Genomic DNA, 25723 nt, shown 5'->3' with positions numbered 1-25723 from the left:
TTTTTATGAACGAGTTACAAATAGCACCCTAAGGTTTGTGGTGGACAAGATTCAAGGCAAGTTGAATAGCTGGGATGCGCGTGTAAACTTTCTCTAGTTGGAAAGGTCACAGTTGCTCAGTTGGCTCTTTTATCGATCCCAAGTTTTTTTATGCAGTTTATGATGATTCCTAAAGGTATTTGCGATGAAATAGAGCCCTTGGTAAGATGGTTTATCTAGGGATCTTCGACTAGTGGGAAAAAATGACGTTGGTTTGATGGGAGTCTGTTTGTTAGTTGCGACCCAATGGTGGTTTGAGATTAAGGCGGGTTCGAGATCACAACGTGACCTTCATAATGAAAATTGGGTTCTAGATTGTTTCAGAGCCAGAAGCCCTTTGGGTTTGTGTCCTTAAGTCAAAATATATGATCCAGGATGGTATACTGGAAACCTTGATTCAAAGTAGCGACTCTTTCCTTTGGAAAAACCTCTCAAAGGTATGACCACTAATTAGAAAAAAATTAATTTGGTCAGTAGGAGATGATAATAGTATTAACTTCTAGAAAGATACTTGGATTCCTAATGTTGGTCCTCTTTATAATTTTATCCCATCTAATTCAAACTTGGTGATGGATTACACACTTAACGATATGATTACTAATGAAGGACACTGGAACCTGATCTTTTCTGACTTTGGCTTTTAGAAGAGATCATCCAGAGGATTGTAGGGGTCCCCCACCGTATTCTGTAGTCGGTTTGGATAGAGTTGTATGGGGAGGCTCAACAACAGGTTCATTCACACTCAAAAGTGCCTATAGGAGAATCCAAGGTGGGTCGTGGAATCCAAAAAAGATAATTTGACAGATTCTGTGGAAATTTCAGGGACCTTAGAGTGTTAAATATTTCATTTGGCTTGCCCTCCAACAACGTCTACTTACTAAAGTGGAAAGAATGATTAAGCATATTTGTATGGATAGTTCTTGTGGGTTTTGTCACTACGAGTAGGAAGATGTGGTGCACGCCTTAAGAGACTATCCTGCAGCTAGAGATATTTAGAAACTTATTGTCCCTGTTGACAAGATGTCTCTATTTTTCTCAGGAGATCCTCTAGAGTGGTTTGCGTCAAACTTTCAAAACCGTCTTCAAATATGTCTGGGAGATGTTGAGAGGCAATGTTTCTTTGGACTTACTGTGTGGTGTATATAGAAAAATCGCAATCTTCTTTTATTTCAGGGTATTCCATAGAGTGAAAATGAAATTATTAATGTAACGCCCCGTACCCGAGACCGTTTCCGGAGTCGAACACGAGGTGTTAACGGACTTAATTCATTACTTAAACAGCTCATACAATTCATTTTAAAATTTCCAGACAAGCTGGCTAACTGTATCACAGTCGCTTTAAAAATCATATCTCAAGTTACGAAACTCTAAATCCAATTCCGTAAATTTTTCCTGAAACTAGACTCATATATCTATCTGCTAATTTTTTTCTAGAATTTTTGGTTGGGCCAATTAGTACAGTTTATTAGTTAAAGTCTCCCCTGTTTCAGGGTTTGACTACTCTGACCTCTGTGTATTACGAATAAGATATCTCCCTGTACAGAGCTTCAATGACTATACCGTTTGTCTCTAATAAAACTAGAATCAATAAGGAATCTGTACATATAAAGCATGACTTCTAATTATCTTTTTAAAATTTATGGTGAATTTCCAAAGTCAGAACAGGGGATCCAAAAATCGCTCTGGCCCTGTTTCACAAAAATTTAAACACCTCATAAAATATAGCTCATATACCTGTTTCGCTTCTTCCATATGAAAATAGACTCATCAAGCTTCGATTCCATAACTTATTCATTATTTAATTCCATTTCTATTATTTTTAGTGATTTTTCAAATTCACATTACTACTGCTGTCTGTATCTATTTTATGGTAAATTTTACCCATTTCATGGTTTCCATGGATTAGCTAGCAATTTGACATACATAACACCAAATGTGATCATGATTAGCCATTCCAATGGCTAATCATTACCGAGCATTTCCATACCACTCAATAACCATATCATAAGACCATATATACAAAATGATTATAATGCTATACATGCCATACTCAAAATATACAAGCCATTATGCCAAGATGGTATACAGATAGTGTGAGCAAGCCTCCGACCGTTCCCGATTTCCGAGTTGGCTTGTCAAAACTACAAGGAATGAAAAGGAGGGAGTAAGCATAAATGCTTAATAAGTTCACATGCAAATAGCAAGTAACATAACCATATAAGCAAACATAAAACATCATTTGCATAATCATCACCAAGACATTCATATCACATTTTCATTTATCATCTTACCATATTGTTGTTATATCGATTTTTCAACCCGAGGGTTAAGTACATACCTGTTCAAAGTACCCATTTCACAACACTTACCAATACGTCCCTTTCATCTTGAGTATTCCTCCATTTCAGTAGAACTTTACCCGTTGAACACATCGGAATATAATTCGGATACATGGAAAGTTTGCACATAAGTGCCACATATGTAGCCAAGCTACCATGTAACCCGCCCATAAGTGAACTCGGACTCAACTCAACGAGCTCGGGCGTTCGCATCCATAAGTGAACTCGGACTCAACTCAACGAGCTCGGATGCCTAGTTACATCTCTCAAACTCGGACTCAACTCAACGAGTTCGAACGCTCGCATCCATAAGTGAACTCGGACTCAACTCAACGAGTTCGGATGCCCAAATATCCCAGTGACATGTCACTTGTATCCTAATCCATTCCTAAGGTTCAACGGGACATTTTTCCCAATCATATGTCTCAACCATCTTCTATGGAATGTCGATACCGATACACGGTAGTATTTCACATTTTCCAAGTATATCACATAATTTGACATATTATCAAACAATTGTCACAAATATGATATTTCATAATAATTATCATATCATTTAAATAACATTAAAACATTTAAAACAATAACTATGTTACCAACGTTTACATATGAACTTACCTCATATGCGAAAATGGCTACTTTTACCATTTCGTCCACAACTTGGTATTTTCCCCATTTTAGCCCGAATTTCAGTTTTCCTTGCTCTATCATTTAAAATATAGTCTAATTAGGACTCACATTATTCAAATTGACCCAAAATCATATTTTGGAAAAATTACAATTTTGCCCCTAAATTTTTGCATATTTACACTTTTTCCCCAAAGCTCGTAAATTAAACTTTAGCCTATTTTCTTATGTTTTATGACATGCTGATCATTTTTCCCTTCTATGGAAACATCAAATTCTCACTCTAACATGTACTTATGACTATTAGGTATTTTTACCGATTAAGCCCTTTTGCTCGTTTTCACTTAAAACCGAGTAGCACAAGTTGTCTAACATAATTTAAAACCTCATATTCTATCATAAAACACCAAAATACACAAATTTCACCTATGGGTATTTTTCCAAATATAAACTCTAGGTTAAATTATTGCTAGCATAAGCTAAATCGAGCTCTAGGGACTCCAAAAACGTAAAAATCATTAAAAACGAGGCTAGAACGGACTTACAATCGAGCTTGTAAGCTTGAAAAACCCTAGCCATGGTTTCTCCTTGCTATATTCGGCCATGGGGTTGAAGATGAGCAAAATTGGCTTTTAATTTTGTATTTTAATTCATTTTACCTCTAAATGACCAAAATGCCCTTACTACTAAACTTTCCAAAAATTCCATCCATGTCCAATTTTTGTCCATAGACTTAGAAATTGGTAAAATTTCTATTTAAGACCTCCTAATTAATATTTCAAAACAATTTCATACTAGAAACTTCTAGAATACAAGTTTTGCAAATTATTCGATTTAGTCCCTAATTTCAATTTAAGCACTTTATGCATAAAATTTCTTCACGAAATTTTCACACAATCATGCAATCATATCATAGACCTTAAAATAATCATAAAATAATTATTTCTATCTCGGATTTTGTGGTCACGAAACCACTATTCCGACTAGGCCCAAAATCAGGATATTACAATTAAAGTCTCGTATAGTTGGGTGAACTAGTATGCTTCTTCTAATAATATGGCAACAAAGGAGGCTTCGCAAATTCCAACATCACTTATGACCTTAGGCAAAAAATTGGTTTGCTTAAGTTCAGATGGCATTGCCAAAGAGGGAATAGGTTTTGTTGCAGTTGGAGGAGTGATGCGGGATCAGGAAGGAAGATGGATCCTAGCCTATAATAGGTATTTGGGATGTTGTTTTGTTATGGAGGCCGAACTGTAGAGCATATTGGATAGATTAACGCTTATTTTAGAGTGGAGCTATGATTTCGTAATAATCCAAACTGATAGCATAGAGGCAGTCCAAGCAATTCAAGACCATGCTCGTAAGGACTTAGAATCAACTTTGATAAGGAGAATTCACCAACTCTTGTCTAGAATTGGACATTGGGTCATTTGACATATTCTAATGGAAGATAATAGAGAAGCCAATGGAATTGCTAAACTAATTCAAGAGAGGAGAGAAGGTTTTCAAATGTTTGAAGTTTTCCCTTTTGGGAGTTTGTTTTATTTTATTTTAATCTTTTAGGAATTTTCTTTTCACAAAAAAAAACAACTCTAAAAATTTAAGAATAAATTTAAAATAATAATTTAATTATAAAAATATTTTATTATATTTAATAATTAAAATAATATTAATTTAATTAAAATAAATAAATCTATAAAATCATATAAAACACCTATGCTCTTCGGAACTGATGCGATTGAAATGGATTGAATTTTATCATCCGTAACAATAATAATAATAACCAGATACTCCGATAATGGAGCACAGACCAGATAAGATCACCGTATTGGTCGATGTGACAAGAGTTACATATATATATATATATATATATATATATATAGTGTGCACACAGCTACTAAAATCACATTGTAACCCATGATTGTAAATCTGCCAACTTCTTATAAAAAGTAACACAAAAAGAGGAAATATGAATTAAAAACACTGTTGCAAAAACAAATATTTCTAACTCATCAATAGTAGTCAATAAACCTAGCTTTCTAACAGAAACTTCACAGGTGGAATAATCGCATAAAATCACCATCAAGTTTCGTGCTGGCTGCTGCTCCAACAAAACACAACCAACCACCCTACTCCCGTGATGAGAAGAAAACTTCCGTAAAATCCTTATCTAAACTCCTAGGTAAAGAATGAGTGTCAAAACTTCTTTGACCACTGTAATTGAGACTGGCTCGTGGCTTTTCCGCCGAGCAAAGCGGGAATAATGGAAGTTGAAGTAGCAAACCACCAGAAGACTTTTTTAATGAAAAATGGATATTTGCCTCAATACATCCCCTTAAAAACAGGATTCACGCGGCAAATGCTTGCTCCATGTTCCTCATATTCTGCTTTTGTATGACACGCCTTTACACAGAGAAGTTGAGGAGACTTTCAGCCCATATCAAAGTTTAGTTCTTAAGATTAAAAATGATGCATATGGAGACAGTAATAGCAAGCACATCAGACAACTCACATATCAAGAACAACAAGAACATTGGATGATGATACATGCCAAATTCAATGCCATTCACTGGCCTGTATAGAAAGAAACAAGAAGAGAATATTTCTTTTAGAAATGGAGATTCGTACCTCGAAAAATTCCGGAGTTGATGCTAGTACAGAACCTCCGAACCAAACTGCAAATCTTTGGATAGGATGACTCACTACATGAACTTCCACAGGTTTTGCCTGGAAAGGAGATTAGCACTGAGCTTTCCTTGAATGTTAACGGGATGAAAAAACAAGTTAAGCTCAAAAATACTTACTTTTATATCCCCACCATGATGAGCAGTAGCTGCTTGAACTCGGGCATCCACAATCTTTTTCAAATCCCGCTGCAATCTTCTGTGGAAGTCTTTGAACATGGTTGATCCACCAGACAACACAATATTCTGAAACAGTTGAAATATTGAGTAAAACCTTCCATTAAAATATGAGGAAAACATGTAAAATTTCATTTTTCTCTTCTCATTCCATTCAGCAGTTTATGAACTTAAAAGCAACCTTCATTTGTTTTGATCATTATCAAGAATGTTAGAGAACAAGCGGCACAACCAAGTACAAAAACCTTGCATATTGGACTAACAGTCTAGCAGTAAAATAAAACGAATCAAACAGCTATATGTCTTTCGATTCACAGATTACTACCAGACCAGGTTTGAGAAAATAAATTCTAATCAACTCATAAGTAGAAGGGTCATTGATATAGGAGATTAACCTAAAATATATAACATCTCTAAGATATCATCCTTGAAAATTAAATTAACTGACAGATGAGCTAAGAACCCATCAATAAGCAAAGTGAATGACTACCAGTTCAATCCTTAACAAGTGCATCTCATCCTTCAAATATAATACTTGTTTCATTTGATTGTCTTGGCTAAGAACCAAAATTTGCAATCTGTCTTTTCTTTTTCTTTTGAGCCTATGCATACTTCACCTTATATAAAGCTCTTCTTGTGTCAATTGGTGCTGACTGAATGCACTTATCTATTAGTGCTGGTAAAGGGGTTATATAATCACTGGTATATATCTCGGGGCTAAACAAAACCTGTCAAACCAACCATTAAAAAGAAAAAAACATCAGCAGCAAGCAATCTTCGAGTAGCAATTTTCATTTCTTGAAAAATAAAGCAAATCATCAAATACCTAGTTGCATCATCGAAGTTGGAAAATGCCAAAGCATGGCATTAGGAAATCTAAATACAGGAAATCAAGAAAAACTTGCACACCCAGTCACCCAGCTATGTTTGAACCGATGCAAGATGACTTTAATCATCAAAGAAAATATATATTGTTGGAAAGATCATGTTAAGGCATACTCTATATTCTCTCTGATTAAAGACAGATTTTTTAGGATAAGCAAATCAGAAAAAGAGCAGGAGTGTGCTCCTTGACAAATTAAAAATAGGCATGAATGTTAGCTGCAAGGAAACCAAGACTCTAGGATGAACATAGTTAAATTATTGACGATAAGGAAAAGATCAAGCATCCCAGTACTTAGACATTAAGGGAAATATCTTCATAAGATAGCCAAGAGATTTATCCATTTGCGAGAGTTAGTTAATGAGAGTCCTTGAAATACTCCAAAAGGAACATGCTAATATAACACAGACATTCCCACAAAAAAATTCTCATTAAATATGAAGAAATTCCAAAAGTTCCAGTAACCTTGAACTTAGAAATGACTTTGCAAGGAAAAAGTGTAACAAACCTCAGGACCTAAAAATCGTTCATAACCAATATCACAGGCGTATGGTGCCCCCGTCTTCAGTCTAATACCCCTCCATTGTTTGATGAACTTGGCAGGTTCTTTGTCATGCTTGTTGAACTCCTAAGAAAATTACAAAAAATAGATATTATCAGATTACCGTTTGAATACCAGAAGTTGGGAACTTCATTATAGTATCTAAAGCTGGGTAAGAATCCTGAGGTTAATGGCTGTCCCAAAATATTTCCAAAATCACAATCCAATGAAAGAAAATAACCTTGACAATATCAGAACATGTATAGCAGTACATCTCCTTCACTTTCCGAGCTGCTTCAAATGAATCCTCAGGTGGCATTTTCTCTCCTCTTTCCTGAAAAGGGCAAGATTTCATGATAACTAAATAGTAGTTATTTTACAATCTCCATATCCTCAAATCTAAGATGGGCTCACATACATGCTGTTACGGGAGAAACTGCTAGGGATAGGATAGTAGGTGGTTTTAAAATTCAGTTGTAACCGCTAAACAGTAGGGAGGGAAACATTTCTTCAAAACGGTGAGTTTTAGTGTTGAGAGAAACGGTGCACTTCCATTAGTAATACGGTGCCTTTTATATTAAATCTAAAACGGTAAGTTTTGACAGCTGTTAGTGTGCTGTGATAACTAAATGGCCGTTCGTTAGTTCATTTTCAGCTACTTAAGGAAAACAGTGTAAGCAAGGAAATATTCATTGTATTTTGGATCAAATTAAATCGTTCTTCCTCTCAATTTCTGTTCTGTTTCTCTTCTCATCTCTCTTCTTTTCTTCACTGGAAATTTTCGCAACAAAAGTATCAGAGCTTCAATCGGCTCTCATAGCAAGCGATAGGGTCACTACTAGGCTTCAGACGGATGTCAACCAACTTCAACAGGATCCGGGATCACAAGGAACAGTAGCAGTCCATTCGCATCTCCCATTGTTATGGTCAGAAAAAAAGATGGCAATTGATGACTCTGTGTAGAGTACAGAAAATTGAACCAGATGACTGTCAAAGACAAGTATCCAATTCCAGTAATCGAATGAGTTACTCGATGAGCTTGGTCAGGCTGTTTTCTTCTCTAATCTCGACTTGCATTCTGGCTACCATCAGATTAGAATGAAGGATGAGGGTGTGTGGAAAACTGCATTTAGGACCCACGAGGGTCACTACGAGTTCCTAGTCATGCCTTTTGGCTTGACTAATGCACCCTCCACATTTCAATCCTTGATGAACAGTGTCTTTAAGCCCTTTCTCAGAAGGTCAGTACTAGTATTTTTTTACTACTTGGCTCGAACATCTGGCACACCTCAAGGCAGTTTTGCAGTAACTAAGGGTCCATCAATTGTATGCAAAAAAAATCCAAATGCAGTTTTGGAGTACAGGAGATAAAGTACCTTGGACATTTGATCTCTCAAGGATTAGTAGCCTTGGATCCCTCAAAGGTCGAGTGTATGATGCAGTGACCTAAGCCTGGTTCTCTTAAGGAGTTGAGAGGGTTCCTAGGGTTATCGAACTACTATAGGAGGCTCATCAAGGGATATGGTCTTATAGCCAGACCCCTCACTGACATGTTGAAGAAAAACAAGGAATGGAACTGGTCTGCGGAAGCCGAGACAACTTTTAATCAGCTCAAACAAGCCTTTTGCAGTGCTCCAGTGTTGGCCCTACCGAATTTTCAAAAAGAGTTTTGTGTGGATACGGATGCTAGTGGTTTAGGGGTAGGGGCAGTTTTACACCAGCAGGGGAAGCCTTTGCCATACTTCAGCAACACCTTAGGCATTAGATACCAAGCTATGTCCATATACGACAAAGGGATGTTAGCAACCCTCTTGGCTGTTAAAAAAATGGAATCCATACCTTGTAGGGAGAAGGTTTCATATATGGACTGATCACCAAAGCTTATGGCTCCTCACTGACAAGTAGGCAATTACTCTGTATCAACAGAAGTGGGTTACCAAGATGTTTGGCTACGATTTTGTGGTGTCTTATAAATAAGGGTCCCAAAATGCAGTGGCTGATGCCTTATCGAGGAGGCCTCAGGAGCAGGAGGGTCAACTTTTTCAATACACAGGGAGTATGGTTCTGACTGAGTTGTGGTAGAAGGCTTTGGATTCCTAGTTATTGGATCCATGGTTGCACACTATTTGCGAGGAGATTCAACAGCAACCTGACTGGCATCCTAAGTATTCATGGGATGGTAAGGTATTGCGTAGAAAAGGGAAGATTATTATCAGTGATATTTAGTAAATTAGGAAGGAACTCTTCCGATATTTCCATGAGAGCACCCTTGGAGGCCACTCAGGTGTGCATGCTACTTGCTATAGGATGTCTGGACTAAAGTATTGGAAGGGGATGTCTAAGAACCTTAAGCAGTGGATCAGAGAAAGCCTAGTTTGCCAACATTGTAAAGCTGACAATTCTGCTTATCCTGGTTTATTGCAGCCACTGCCAATTCCAAATCAAGCTTGGGCAGTGGTCAGCCTTGATTTTATTGGGGCCTTCCTATGTCCAAGGGTAATGATACCATCCTTGTGGTAGATAAACTAACCAAGTATGGTCATTTCCTTGCTTTAACTCATCCCTTTACTGCCATCATCGTTGCTCAAGTCTATTTAGACAACATTTGCAAACTGCATAGAGTTCCTGAGGTATTGGTGTCTGATCAAGATCGAGTTTTTATCAGCCAATTCTGGCACAAACTTTTTAAACGCCTTGGCACAAAGTTGCAGATGTCTACTGCTTACCACTCTCAGACCGATGGTCAAACCAAGGTGCTTAACCATTGTCTTGAGGGGTACTTGCATTGTATGATCGATGAGAGGCCCAGTGATTGATAGCTATGGCTGCCTTTGGCCAAGTGGTGGTACAACACTACCCTCCACTCAGTCATACAAACCACGGCATATAAGGCACCGTACAGGCAGGAGCCACCCACCCACCCACTTGCCGTACCTGGCTAGTCTTTCAAGTATGGACAAGGTAGATCGAAGCCTTCAGCAGAGGGAAGCTGCCAGAAAACTTCTTCAATTCCACCTCACCAAGCCCCAAGCTCGAATGAAACAGTTGGTAGACAAAAAAAAGAAGTGATGGTGTATTCAAAGAAGGTGATCTAGTTTACCTAAAGCAGCAACCATATCAATAGTCTACTGTGCAACATGCATCCAACCAAAAACTTGCCCCAAAGTACTATGGGCCATTTGCTGTGGAAGCTAAGGATGGTGAAGTTGCTTACAAGTTGAAACGGCCACCAGGATCCCGCATCCACCACACATTCCATGTCTCCCAGTTGAAACGACACATAGGCAAGGCTCCTCACCAGGCTCAATTGCCCTTAGTGGGGACTGATGGGGCTATGCTCAAGAAACCCATTCGAGTACTTGATAGGCGCATGGTTAAACATGGCAACTATGTTGTCACTGAAGTCCTTGTAGAATAGGCTAATACGTTTCCAGAAGACACATCTTGGGAGCGACTGGAGAACCTGCAACACCAGTTTCCTCACTTTGACCCTTGAGGTCAAGGATCTTTTGGCAGAGGGGGGTAATTTTTACGGGAGAAACCGCTAGGGATAGGATACCTGGTGGTTTTAAAATTCAGTTGTAACCGTTGAATAGTAGGGAGGGAAATATTGCTTCAAAACGGTGAGTTTTGGTGTTGAGTGAAACAGTGCACTTCCATTAGTAACATAGTGTGTTTTATATTAAACCTGAAACGGTGAGTTTTGACAGTTGTTAGTGTACAGCTGTGATAACTAAATGGCCGTTAGTTCATTTTCAGCAACTTAAGGAAAACAATGTAAGCAATGCAGTATTCATTGAATTTTGGATCAAATCAAATCGTTTCTTCCTCCCAATTTTCTCTTATGTTTCTCTTCTCGTCTCTCTTCTTTTCTTCACTGGAAATTTTCACAACACATGCATAATAAATGACCACTAGAAGAGTTAATATTTAAGTCCAGTGTCTATGAGACTCTACAAGAAAAGCTATCTTCGTCAGCAATCACATACATGCATGATAAAGAACCGCTAGAAGAGTCAATATTTAAGTTCAGTGTCCATGAACCTTTACAAGGAAAGCTATCTTGGTCAATAAATACCATGAACACAACAATGATGCAAATTTGAAAAAGAAAGAAGAGAAGACACTTCAATTGCCTCTAGAGAACATATCTTGAAGAATTAAAACTGGCATTTCTTCCAATGGCAACAAAAGGATCGGAGAAAGAGTTAAAAACAATAAATTGCACTTGTAGAATGACATCAAGTTTCCTAAAAGAAGAGACCACACAGCCCAAAAGGCAAGCATGATACTATAAAAACTGGAACTGAGTGCATAAAAGCACAGCATATAAAGGAAAATGCATAAGTAAATGAATCCAACCACAGAAAAAGCTGAGTAATGCCAAGGAGTGTAGATAAGTTTCTCATCAAGACACAATCATAACCTTTAAGTACTTTGAAATTGAATGAATAGCATATCAAAGCACTACAGAGTTATGAAAAAAAATACCCGCATGAGCTCCTGTATGAAGAGAGTAACATCTTGTCCAGCTATTGGTATTGACTTAATGCAGCTCCCAATAACATAACCGTCTGCAACAGGTACAACACGCGTAGCCCCTTCTCCGACATCCACTACCACCCCTGTCATCTCACACTATAGAAAACTGTAGGTCAAACTAAATGTGATCAACACCACACTGCTCATGCTTTCATCATAACAACCTCCAATTGTGTAATGTATTTTAAAGGTAAAGACTGGATAAATTATATAAATCAGTAAGCAGTAGCTATAAAACTCTACTGATTATAAAATTACTCCAACTGTGTATACTCAACACATTCCCGGATTAAATGACACCATATATTACTGTTTAGTAGAAAATCCAACACATTAGATTAAAGATAGCTAGTAGACTTTTCTCATGGACAATGTAACATAATAATTACTATTACAATCATTTCTGAATTACGAAAGGGCTTTGATACAATTGTTATTCGATTTTAAAAGATTTAGTTTATTATTGTAAATAATACAAACAATCATGGAGAACCAAGGACCCAAAGTAGATCATGTAAAATAACAATAAACAACTAAGGCATAAAATTCCATGACAATATAATGTATCAAAAACGAGTAACCGACCTTAGATGTAGTGTACCCAGCTGCTAAAGCAAGCACAGAATTCACAGCAATATAAAGACCCGGAATATTAAACGTCTCAAACATAATTTCGCCCATATATTCTCGATTCTCAGGATTAGTAAGTGGACTCTCAGTCAACAAAAAGTAATGATCCTCAGGATCACACCGTAGATAGTTGAATAGACAATGCTGCCAATACCGTTCCATGGCATCCCAATCTTCCACTTGACCATGGTTAATAGGATAGCTAAGGGTATAAGTGTTACTCGCTCGCGACCTCAACAGTGCTTCATCTCCAATGAAGAAATCAAGATCCGCCATTACCCCAGCTGAATACTGAGCTGCCATATTTAACTTTGTAGAAGCTCTGGATTGATTTAGATACGAGTCGTTAAGAGCTACTACTGTTGGTTGATTAAAACACGGCTCTACATTACCCGCAAATCCCATCTTAGAAAAACTGCAAAAAGAAAAAAGAAAAAAAGAAAAATGTTGGGGAATTTCATCAAACAGATAATGCTAAGATTTTACAGATAAACCGTACCCGGTACCGTTGTCGATGACGACGGTGGGGCGAGAAGTAGGGTCCATCGGGAAGATAGACCGTAGTCGATACCAACCGAAAGCAGCGAAGTTTCAAGGGTATTAGCTTCTTCGAAGAATTTATAGCTATCGTAGTTGATATCCAAACTTAATAATCTAATAAAATACACATCAAAACTCCATTATCATCAAGTTTATCATCAAAATCATTTCTTCGATTATTTCAATTGATTGATTTTTTTTCTTAGCAAACAAAATAAAAATATGGAAAAGAAAGACAAAGGCAGGAATGTCGTGGATCTTGATGGCAGTGATGCGTACATTTTTCCCATCGTATCGTACGACTTAGTCTGCCTTATGATGTTGATGTGCATGTTTTAGTGGTCCTTGATGGACCATGTCATCTTTTTTCGGGTTTATAATATTACTTCCTCTTATTTTTATAGATTAAATTTTGAAAATGAATATATATTGTAAAACTTTTAACCATGTAACTTTTAAATATATTTTTAATAATTTTATTTAATTAAAATATTTAACATAATTAGGATCAAAGTTAAAAAGAAATAAAATGTCAAATAAGTCTTCCAAAAAGTACCTAATTGAACCTTTTAAATTATTATTTGTACTCATTTTTTAAGTTGTTCAAATTTAAATTTTCAACCAAACTTTTGATGGGCCGATAAGCGCAAATGTACATGGCGACTAACACAGAAACATGATGACATGCAAATATCTTAACAAGTTGATGTGAAAAATAGTCAATGTGCAGAGTTTAATTGATTTTTAATTATTTTAGCAAGACTTAATTAAATTTTAATTATTTAAAATGGATTCTTTTAGCATTTAAGTTTAATTTAAAAATTAAACATTATAAAAGTTTAATGTTTTAAAGTTTTAAATTTATTAAATTTTATGAAAATATTAATATTATATATTTAAAGTTAGTATCTTCCATACTTATTTTATGATTTATGTTTGGAATTTGTAGATGTCACTCTAACAATCTCGTCTTCAAAATTTGAAAATATCAAAATATTATAAAACTATTAAAACTATTAAATTAAAATATTTTGAAAATATGAATTATAATATTAAATTATTATAAAAATTTTAGAAATTATTGAAAAGTTATTAAAATTTTACAAAAGATAAACTATAAAAATTTATGAAAATTTTGTAAACAAATTTAAATGATAAAATTATTAAAAATAATAAAATTTTATAAAATATAAAAATTAAAATTTATAAAAAATAAAATTTATAAAAAATATAGAGTTTTTTTTCATTTTATAAGTTTGGTATTTATGATTTTGATAATAAAGAAATGGGGAGGGAGATTAAAATATAATGGTGCTTGAGTGAAGAGTTTGAGTGGTGATGAGTTCAGTGATTGGTGGCTTAAAGTGAGTGATATGTAGAGTTATTCATGGGGTCTAGTTCCAAAAAGATTTTCAAGTCCAGACTCATTTTTAGGCTGGCCTAACATGCTCAAAAAGCCAATTTCACTATTCAAAAATTAATAAAATATTTTAAAAAATATTTTTGATATAAAATAAAGAGAGATTGAGAGAATAAAAAATAAAGAAAATATGAAAGTAATAGAGGATGTATTTTGTTGATTAAAATGGGTGATTACAATGCTTCATCAGAGTCTCTATTTATAGGCATAAGAAGTATAAAAAAAAAGTATAGATCTAATTCTAATAACTATTAGAATATAAAGTACATTAAAACTTTATCTTGATCATGATGGACATCCACTTAATAAGATATTCATAACACTCCCCCTTGGATGTTCATTGGTAGATAATGTGCCTCGTTAAAACCTTATTAGGAAAAACTCTGTGGGATAAAAACCTAATGAAGGAAAAAGAGTACACAATCTATAATACACATAATATGTTGCCTCATTAAAAACTTTACCAGGAAAACTCAATGGGACAAAACTTTGATTAAGGGAAAAAGAGTACAACGCTTATTTTGATTAAGGGAAAAAGAGTACAACGCGTATTTACTCCCCCCTTATAAAAACATCACATATTTTCTCATATTCTATATATTCAATCTTGAATACTAGTTTTTCAAATGACTATTTGACTGTATTTACTAAGCATTTATATTACCATTCTTTTAAAGTCATGAGTGAGGGAAATTTGGGGAAATATATTTTGATCTCTTTAGGAGATTCAACAATAATCATTATAAACTTAAATAATAATTCTTTTATAAAAACACAAATAGGTATTTTGGATCATTTTATAGTCCTCCAACTATTAGTCACTAATTCAAATTTACCACATATGTTCAAATTATTTCAATTCATATAAATGAACAATTTCTTGAAAATTTCAATATGCTTCTAGCATCCTAAATCCTTCAAGGATTTTAATATAAACTTTACTATATAATGATTCATAAAGGTTGTAACAATAACTATTAGACGCAAGTTAAATCTTTTATGAATTGTCAATTTAATAATTTATCTAAAGGTTATTGCATCTACCACAAAAGAATATTATATCTTTTCATAATCAATGTTAGGATTTAGCGATAAACTTTATATTTTTATTCCGCTTTTGTAAAACTACTTCAATTGCACCATCACTGGCTTTATACCTTTAGATATTTGGACTACTGGTCCAAAAACTCCATGAATTTAACTGTACTTGAGTTGTGTCTTTCTATTTTGATCAATTTATTCCATATCTATATTTCTCAATAGATTAATTCAAGATCTTCCTTTTATTTCATTATTTCAATAATAATGTTGCATGCAAAATCATTGTCAGCCACTTTTATTATTCAGTTCCACATTTTCTTGAATTGACATAACTTATTGAGATATCTTATTTTCATTATTTTAAAATTCAGATTCAGGTGCATGAATCTCTTCTAAAGTTTTACTTATTAGTTGTAACAGCTCGATTTTGGGCCTAGTCGGAACAGTGGCTCTGGAACCACTATTCCGGGGCCAGGAGAATTATTTCTAATGTTATTTTATATGTTATAGCATGATTATATGAGTGCATGAAAATTTTGGTGAAATAATTTTAACGATTCCATGCTTAATTGTGAAAAAGAACTAAATCGCATAAAGGGCGAAAGTTTTGTTTTGTTAGCTAAATATGTTAAATAGCTAGAGAACCAAACTTTGGGATGTTTAAAGTGAAAATAAACCCTACAAAAGGTGCTTGGCCGGCCATAGAGAGAAAGAAAGTAGAAAAGTCAAAATTTGGTGTGGTTGGTGACTTAATTTTGACTAGAAATAGAATCAAATAAAACAAAAAGGTATCATCTTTTTATCTTTCTTCTTCCTAAGCCCAATGGGCTTGAGCTGACTTGGACTTTGAATGGGGTTTCCTTACACACTGAGCTTCCCCAAACTCACCCCTTTTATTTTTATCCACGCAGGAAATCCCCAACCATAGTGGGCTTGGAGCTGTGAGGGAATTGGAGTGGCCACCGCTCGAAAGTTTGATTTTCTTACAGTGAATGGACATCCTTTTAATTACGTTTGAGGTTTTGGGTTTTAAATGTAATAAGGCCGCTTATTTATTTTTGATGGTTTTTAATATGTATTACTAAGGTAGGTAATACTTATTTTAACTGTTGAATTTGGATAGCTTTAGGGCGCGTTTTCAAAAACAACAGTTGATTTCAAAATAACACGACAATAAGCAAAGCTTCCGCAATGAAAGTATTTTCCAAAATTAATCACTTTTCCTAAAAATGACTTAATCAAATCGGTTTCCTAAAAATATCCATGACGTTAAGGTGTGGCAATGGCGGTATGCATGTCTAGGATTGGATCCGAAGGGAGCTTGGTACTTAAGCAGTCCGATGGACTCACCACCTCTTTTCCGGTTTCCTACCTAGTGCACAGCTTCCATTCACTTTAACCCTTAATGAATTAATCTTTTGAACATCAAGTACGATTTTCTAGACTTAGAATGGAAAATTTTTTTTAACGTTTTTGATGTGGCATGCGGATCCGCCATAACTTCGGGCGGGTTTGGGGTGCTACATTTAGTGGTATCGAGCCTAGGTTGCAACAACTTCGGTACGTGGATCGGGTCTAAAAGGGTTTTCAAAACTTTATGCCAAAAAAAAATGACTTTTGAAAATAAATTTTACATTTAAAGGAGATAATCTCGAACTTATTTTTTACACAAATATTTGGAAAATGGATTTCAAAAGTCTAAATCTTTTGAGTTTATCTGAAAACCGATGAGGTGGCACATGAATCCCGGCACCAAGGTTGTAAGTACTATTACATTTTATATCTTGAATCTGTCTTGTAGTTAGTACTAAACCTTAGAGATAGTACTATAGATAATATAGCATAAAAGCTACTGGCCGAGGCCGTAGGGTAAACTAAGCCCTAGGAAACGAGATAGTAGCTAAAGCGTGGTTCTGTGAGAACAACTCAAACCTTATCTCGCTAATAAGATATTCTATAATAAGCAAGTGGAAACGATAAACTAAGCGCATAAAATTCGTGTCGATAAATCGATATGAGTACGAGAGCTACTCGGGGAAGAGGCCGTGGTCGAGGCTGTGGTCGAGGCCGTGGTCGAGGCCGAGGTAGTACTCAAGCCGGATCTTCGTCTTCTGAACACATACCAGCTGGAGTAGCACGACCACCACCGGTGGATGAGAATGGGCCGTATGATCGGGGCGCGGGGGATGGCGCTCTATCCCAGGCCATGTTAAGAGTTTTGGAAAGGGTGGCTGGAGCTAATATTGGGCCCATGAATAGGGGGTCCATTTCTGAGCGACTCTGGGCCAACGGAGCAGAAGTTTTTAGGGGTGTATCTGGAGTAGCCCCAAATGTGGCTGAGTACTGGCTGGAAGCCACGGAGCGGATTATGGATGACTTGGACTGCTCAGTAGAGCAAAAGTTAAAAGGAGCAGTATCACTGTTACCCAAATGGGCTTGCATATGTTATTGATGTTGCATGTATCTTGAAATGGGCCTATGGGCCATACTGTTATCTGAATAAGGGCTAAGGCCCGTTTATTATAATCTGAAAAGGGCTCGCCCAAGACCATTATTACTGAATGGGCTTAGGCCCAATGGGCTTGAGTGACTTGGACTTTGAATGGGGTTTCCTTACACACCGAGCTTCCCCAAACTCACCCTTTTATTTTCATCCACGCAGGAAATCCCCAACCATAGTGGGCTTGGAGCGTGAGGGAATTCGGAGTGGCCACCCGCTCGAAAGTTTGATTTTCTTCGTGAACTGGACATCCTTTTAATTACGTTTGAGGTTTTGGGTTTTAAATATAATAAGGCCGCTTATTTATTTTTGATGGTTTTAATATGTATTACTAAGGTAGGTAATACTTATTTTAACTGTTGAATTTGGATAGCTTTAGGCGCATTTTCAAAAACAACAGTTGATTTCAAAATAACACGACAATAAGCAAAGCTTCCGAATGAAAGTATTTTCCAAAATTAATCACTTTTCCTAAAATGACTTAATCAAATCGGTTTCCTAAAAATATCCATGACGTTAAGGTGTGGCAATGGCGGTATGCATGTCTAGGATTGGATCCGAAGGAGCTTGGTATAGCGGTCAGATGGACTCACCACCTCTTTTAGGTTTCCTACCTAGTGCACGACTTCCATTCACTTTAACCCTTAATGAATTAATCTTTTGAACATCAAGTACGATTTTCTAGACTTAGAATGGAAATTTTTTTTTAACGTTTTTGATGTGGCATGCCGGATCCGGCCATAACTTCTGGGCCGGGTTTGGGGTGCTACATTTAGAAACATGCATTTAGGTCAATTTAACCCTAGGGGTATTTCGGTAATTTATCTACTAGGGGTAAAACTGTAAATTTTCCACTTTTAAAGGTATTTCAATAATTTATCTATTTTAGGGTTTTTCATGCATATTCCTACCTTTCACGTACTAATAGAATCACGTCTGAGGGTTCTTACGAATTGGGCCGTTGGCTATCATTCCAATTTTGGCCCATTAAGCCCAAAAATATCGAGGCACGAAATCATGCACTTTACAGTCTAAATTTTGCAGCTTACCAAAAACATTAATCGATTTACATCACGAACATTCGCTTTTCTCGCAAATCTACAAAATACCGGTTTTGGCATTTGAATTTTCGACTTTTGCCGATCCGGACTAAGAAAGAGGGTGTTAGTTACACACATTTGCGACGATATGTTGACGAGATCCACACACGAACCGCCTACAATTGGATTACTAACACGTTAATCTAACTATTCAAATACAAACTACGTATTAACCCCTTACGATATTCGGCCAACCACACCTACAGATTATAGTAAGCTTATAAGAAAACAATAGGCAACTCATTAACAAATTTTTGTCAATGTTTACCACATAATCATAATTTCACTGCAAGCTGTCTTCCATTTTTCATCAAAAGAACATGAAACAACAATCATTTCCTTCATTTTAATTCATGACTAAATGCTCACAACACAACTAAAAATCAAAATATACTTCAAGAGTTAAGGTAGAATCAAGAAGAACTCATGAACTTCAAAATAGAAGCAAGGTATCAAGAACTTACCTTCAATTTTCCTCCTCCTAATGACCAAATACTCAAGAGCTTTCTCCTCTCCTTTCTCTTCTCTAACTTTCAGCTATGATGAACAAAGATGGACAAAACTTTGTTCTTTTCACCCTTTTTTCTTTAATAAAACTTCATATTTCATCCATTTAATTCTTTAATACAAAAGACATGAAATTCTTATCATGAAACATTTACCTAACCCATTATCATGAAACATTTACCTAATACATTATCATAAAACATTTACCTAACCTATTATCAATTTGTATCAATTTGTACCATAAATTATGGATATCAAGTGTACATTTTGTCTACATTCAACATGATGGTGGCCACTTCATGTAAAATGGGAGGCTTGTCATGCAAATCCTCCTATTTTGCACTCCTATTTATTTGGTCACTTCAATTTAGCCTATAGCATTTTCAAACATTTTCACATAGGTCCTATTTCATAATTTCACTCACAAATGACAAAATTAAAGCATGAAATTTTGCCAATCATTCACAGAATTCCCGAAAATTGGGGCGTTACAACTCTACCCCCCTTAAAGAAATTTCGGCCTCGAAATTTACCTGATCCAAATAGTTGAGGGTATTGTTGACGCATAGTCTCTTCTGATTCCCAAGTGGCTTCTTCCCTTCCATGATTACGCCACAGTACTTTTACCAACGGAACCGACTTCCTTCTTAGAACTTTAACCTCTCGATCTAAAATTTGTATGGGTTCTTCCTCAAAGGTCAAATCAGTCCTTACTTCAATCTCCTCCACTGGCACAACATGTGAGGGATCCGATCGATATCTTCTTAACATAGACACATGAAAGACGTCATGGATTCTGTCTAACTCTGGTGGTAATTCTAACTGATACGCTACTGGCCCTACCCGCCTAAGAACCCGATAAGGCCCTATAAACCGCGGACTCAATTTACCTTTCTTGCCGAATCTCAAGATCTTCTTCCAAGGTGAAACCTTTAAGAAAACCATATCCCCAACTGCGAACTCTATCTCTTTGTGCTTTAGATCCGCATACGACTTCTGTCTATCAGATGCCTCCTTTAATCGATCTCTTATCAACTTAACCTTACTTTCGATTCCGCCACCAACTCCGATCCAAGCACTTGTCGTTCACCCAACTCGTCCAATACGTAGGCGTCACGACATCTCCGCCCATAAAGTGCCTCATATGGAGCCATCTCAATACTTGCTTGGTAGTCATTATTGTATGCAAACTCCGCCAATGGCAAGTAGTCCTTCCAACTCCCACGAAAATCGATGATACAACCCCTTAACATATCCTCCAAAATTTGAATAACCCTCTTGTTGTCCATCATGTCGTGGATGAAAGGCGATCTTGAAATCAAACGTGTACCCAATGCCTCCTGCAACTTCTTCCGAACCGAGATGTAAACCTAGGGTCTCGGTCGAAATAATCGACACGGCACTCCATGTAGTCGCACTATCTCCGCCACATACAACCTAGCCAACTTTTGCGGAGTAATCAGATCTGTTGGGTATGAAATGGGCGATTTTGTTAACCTATCCACCACTACCCACACGAATCTTTCTTGGTGGGTGTCAAAGGTAGCCCACTCACAAAGTCCATAGTGACTCTCTCCCACTTCCACAAGTGGAATTTTCACCGATTGCGATAATCCGAAGGAAATTGATGTTCAGCTTTCACTTGCTGGCATGTTAGACATTTCCCCACGAACTCCGTTACTTCTCGTTTAAGCCCAGGCCACCAGTACAGTTCTCGCAAGTCGTGATACAACTTATTCCCTCCAGGATGCATGGCACAAAGTCCCCCATGAGCTTCCTTCAATATTGACCGTCTCAAGTTAGAGTCCTTCGGAACACAAATTCTTCCTCGGAAGCATAAAACTCCTTCAGTATTCAGTCCAAAATCCTCATTCTCACCCTTCTCAACTTGCTGAAATTGAAGAACCAACGAGTTATCTTTCAACTATTTTTCTTTAATCTGTTCAGTCCAAATAGGCCTCACTTGCAATTCTGCTAACAGACTTCCATCATCAAACAGACTCAAACGTGCAAACAAGGCTCTCAAATCAGAAACAACCCTTCGACTCAACGCATCAGCCACCACGTTAGCCTTACCTGGGTGGTACTCAATCGAACAGTCGTAATCCTTAAGCAACTCTACCCATCTTCGTTGCCTAAGGTTTAACTCCTTCTGAGTTAACAGATATTTTAGGCTCTTATGGTCCGTGTATATGATACACTTTTCTCCATATAAGTAATGTCTCCAGATTTTCAACGCAAAGATCACTGCTGCTAGCTCTAAGTCATGCGTAGGGTAGTTCGCTTCATGAGACTTAAGTTGCCGCGAAGCATAAGCGACCACCTTACCCTCTTGCATCAGTACACATCCTAACCCCACATGTGACGCATCGCTGTACACAGTGAAGCCCTTCCCAGACTCCGGTTGAATCAACACTGGTGCTTCAGTCAATACCTTTTTCAAATGGTCAAAAGCTTTTCTTGATTCTCATCCGCACAAATGCTACCCTTTCTTTAACAGTTTAATCAATGGTGCAAACAATCGAGAAAATCCTTCTACGAACCTTCGGTAATAGCCTGCCAAACCCAGAAAACTCCGAATTTCCGATACTGATTTTGGTGGCTTCCATCCCAAAACTGCCTCAACTTTTCGAGGATCCACTCTAATTCCTTCAAGAGAAACCACATGACCTAGAAAGGCCACTTCTGCAACCAAAATTCACACTTACTAAACTTTGCATACAATTCCTTCTCTCTCAAAGACTTGCGACAATACGTAGATGCTCCTCATGTTTCTCCTCGGTTTCGAGTATACTAGAATATCATCGATGAAAACTACCACAAATCGGTCCAAGTAAGGTTGGAACACTCGATTCATTAGATCCATGAAAGCAAAGAAAGTCGTTCGTCAACCCAACGGCATAACCAGAACTCGTAATGACCATATCGAGTCACGAATGTCATCTTATGAATATCCACTTCTTTTACCCTTAATCGATGGTATCCGGATCGAAGGTCAATCTTAGAAAATACCGAAGCTCCTCTAAGTCGGGTCGAATGGATCATCAATCCTTGGCGGTGGATACTTATTCTTAATCGTCGGTTTGTTCAATGGCGATAATCAATGCACATCCGCATCGCACCATCCTTCTTTTCACGAATAGCACCGGTGCTCCCCATGGAGACACGCTTGGCCTAATGAAGCCCCTATCCAACAACTCTTGAATTTGTGCCTTTAGCTCCACCAACTCCTTGGTGCCATTCTATACGGTGCGATAGACACAGTGTCTTTTCGTGCAATAAGTCGATTCCAAATTCCACTTCTGGTTCGGAGGCAATCCTGGAAGCTCCTCCGGAAAAACATCTTGGAACTCTTTTACAGTCCTAACCTTATCCACTGTCAGTCCCTCCTCTTCCAATTGACTTACAAATGCCAAATAAGCCTCACAACCTTTCCGAATCCACTTCTCGGCTCTTAATGCCGACACCACATTGGACAAATAATCCCTTCGCTCACCTATCACCATAACCTCCTCATCCTTTGTGGTCCTTAACACCATTCGTTTAGCAGCACAATCCAGGGTCGCTTTATGCTTAACAAGCCAGTCCATTCCCAAAATGAGATCAAACTCTCCGAATGGTAACTCCATCAAATCTCCAGGGAAAATCCTACCTTGAGTTTCTAAGGGTACATCCCTATACAGTTTGTCTACCCTAACCGAGTGACCCAAAGGACTTAGTACAGATACCCCACTCACAATCTCCTCAGAGTGCACACCCAACGACCCAGATATGGCACATGCAACATAGGAATGAGTAGATCCAACATCCACCAAGGTAGTATATGACATGCTAGAAATAAAAAACGTACCAGTTATGACGTCAGGTGCATCACCCTCTTCGCGGTGACGAGCAGCATATACTAAAGCTGGCTGACGAGCCTCAGTGTTAATAGTACCCTTGCCAGATGCCCCACGTCCATGGCCATTGCCACCGCGACCTCGGCCATGACCTCTCGACGGCGATAGTCCACCTCGCGCTGTTTGCACTGGTTGCACAGTCCTTTGTTCAACCACTTGAGCTTGAGCTGGCCTCTTAGGACAATCTTTGATCTTATGTTCCTTTGATCCACAATGAAGACAAGCCCCAGAACGTTTCCAACATTCCCCCAGATGCATTCTACCACAATCTCCACAAGCTTGTGGTCTAACAGTATTCACCGGAACCGCCGAACCGGTTCTTCCATCCTAGCTCTCTTAACATTCCGGTTTGCGGCATCGCTTGGTCCAACATCTCTCCGAATCGATTTGATCCTCACACGGTTCCCTCATTCACTTGCTTCACCTCTTGGCTATCTTAGCCTTTTCTATCAATGCAGACAAAATCGCGCTCTCTTTGCGAGCTATGAGCACCCTTAGCTCATCCACGAGGCCATCCTCAAAGCGAACATCTGCGCAGATTCGGTAGAGACAATACCATTAGCATACGGTTCAATCGCGAAACTCGCCTCATATTCAAGAACGGTCTTACCACCACAGGTCGAGTTCAGAATTCCTTCCTTCACAAGATCCACATAGCTAGCTCGATATACTTCGCCTTGAAGGATCTTAAACAACTCCTGTGTTACCCTCTCACTGGGTACCCTCTCTCACGATGATCCACCACCGACACGCCTCATCCGTAGTAAGGATATCGCTCCTTTTAACTTTTGCTCTCTTGAGCGGTCCAAGTCATCCATAATCCGCTCCGTGGCTTCCACCAATGATTACCACATTTGGGGCTACTCCAGATACACCCCTAAAACTTCCGCTCGTTGGCGGAGTCGCTCGAAAATGGACCCCTATTCATGGGCCGATATTAGCTCCACCACCTTTCCAAAACTCTTAACATGGCACGGGGAGAGGCGTTATCCCCGCGTCCCGATCATACGGCCCATTCTCATCCACCGGTGGTGGTCGTGCTACTCCAGCGGGTATGTGTTCAGAAGACGAAGATCCAGCTTGAGTACTACCTCGGCCTCGACCACGGCCTCGACCACGGCCTCGACTACGGCCTCTTCCCCGAGTAGCTCTCGTACTCATATCGATTTATCTGATTACGAATTTTATGCAGTTAGTTTACTGTTTCCACTGTTTATTACAGAATATCTTATGAACAGATAAGGTTTCAGAGTTGTTCTCGCATAACCACAGTTTAGCTAATGTCTTAGTTTTCTAGGGTTTAGTTTACCCTACGGTCTCGCCAGTAGCCTTTACGCTATATTATCTATAGTACTATCTCTAAGGTTTAGTACTAACTACAGTACAGTTTATTATATAAAACAGAATAGTACTTACAGCCTTGGTGCCGGGGATTCAGTGTGCCACCTCATCAGTTTTCAGATAAACTCAAAAGGTTTAGACTTTTTGAAATCCATTTTCCAAACATTTGTGTAAAAAAAAACAAGTTCGGAGATTATCTCCTTTAAACAGGAAATTACAAAAATCAGATTTTTTTTCCAAAAATACCCTCTCTTTTTTTTTTTGCATAACGTTTTGAAAACCCTTTTTGGACCCGATTCACAGCCGAGTTGTTGTAACCGGGCTCTGATACCACTAAATGTAGCACCCCAAACCCGGCTCAGAAGTTATGGCCGGATCCGGCATGCCACACCAAAAACGTTAAAAAAAATTTTCCATTCTAAGTCCAGAAAATCGTACTTGATGTTCAAAAGATTAATTCATTAAGGGTTAAAGTGAATGGAAGTCATGCACCGGTAGGAAACCGGAAAAGAGGTGGTGAGTCCATCGGATTGCTAAGTACCAAGCTCCTTCGGATCCAATCCTAGACATGCATACCGCCATTGCCACACCTTAACGTCATGGATATTTCTAGAAAACCGGTTCGATTAAGTCATTTTTAGGAAAAGTGATTAATTTTGGAAAATACTTTCATTGCGGAAGCTTTGCTTGTTGTCGTGTTATTTTGAAATCAACTGTTGTTTTTGAAAACGCGCCCTAAAGCTATCCAATTTCAACAGTTAAAATAAGTATTACCTATCTTACTAATACATATTAAAAACCACCAAAAATAAATAAGCGGCCTTATTACATTTAAAAGCCCAAAACCACAAACGTAATTAACCCCTTACGATATTCGGCCAACCACACCTACAGATTATAGTAAGCTTAT

General features: G+C 37.6%; 1 protein-coding gene and 1 long non-coding RNA gene across 2 annotated transcripts; both read right to left on the bottom strand.

Annotated features, from left to right (window-relative positions):
- Positions 1-1826: 1826 nt before the first annotated feature.
- Positions 1827-3623, bottom strand: LOC128283778 (uncharacterized). Its single transcript, XR_008274190.1, has 3 exons — positions 3551-3623; positions 2997-3082; positions 1827-2180 (listed from the first exon to the last, which is right to left on the bottom strand). It is a non-coding gene; the product is annotated as an uncharacterized LOC128283778 (long non-coding RNA).
- A 1322-nt stretch (positions 3624-4945) lies between these two features.
- On the bottom strand, positions 4946-13314 carry LOC108466880 (actin-related protein 3-like). The gene is made up of 9 exons (XM_017767233.2): positions 12965-13314; positions 12421-12880; positions 11785-11931; positions 7535-7627; positions 7261-7380; positions 6487-6597; positions 5813-5938; positions 5637-5735; positions 4946-5411 (listed from the first exon to the last, which is right to left on the bottom strand). The coding sequence occupies exons 1-9, from the start codon at positions 13009-13011 to the stop codon at positions 5331-5333; spliced, it is 1284 nt and encodes a 427-aa protein (XP_017622722.1). The 5' UTR covers positions 13012-13314; the 3' UTR covers positions 4946-5330.
- Between the last annotated feature and the right edge of the window lie 12409 nt (positions 13315-25723).

This window comes from Gossypium arboreum, chromosome 2 (genome assembly GCF_025698485.1).
Source record: "Gossypium arboreum isolate Shixiya-1 chromosome 2, ASM2569848v2, whole genome shotgun sequence".
Classification (NCBI taxonomy): Eukaryota; Viridiplantae; Streptophyta; class Magnoliopsida; order Malvales; family Malvaceae; genus Gossypium; species Gossypium arboreum.
The sequence above is the reverse complement of the archived record's forward strand: the minus strand, read 5'-3'. Positions and strand labels throughout refer to the sequence as shown.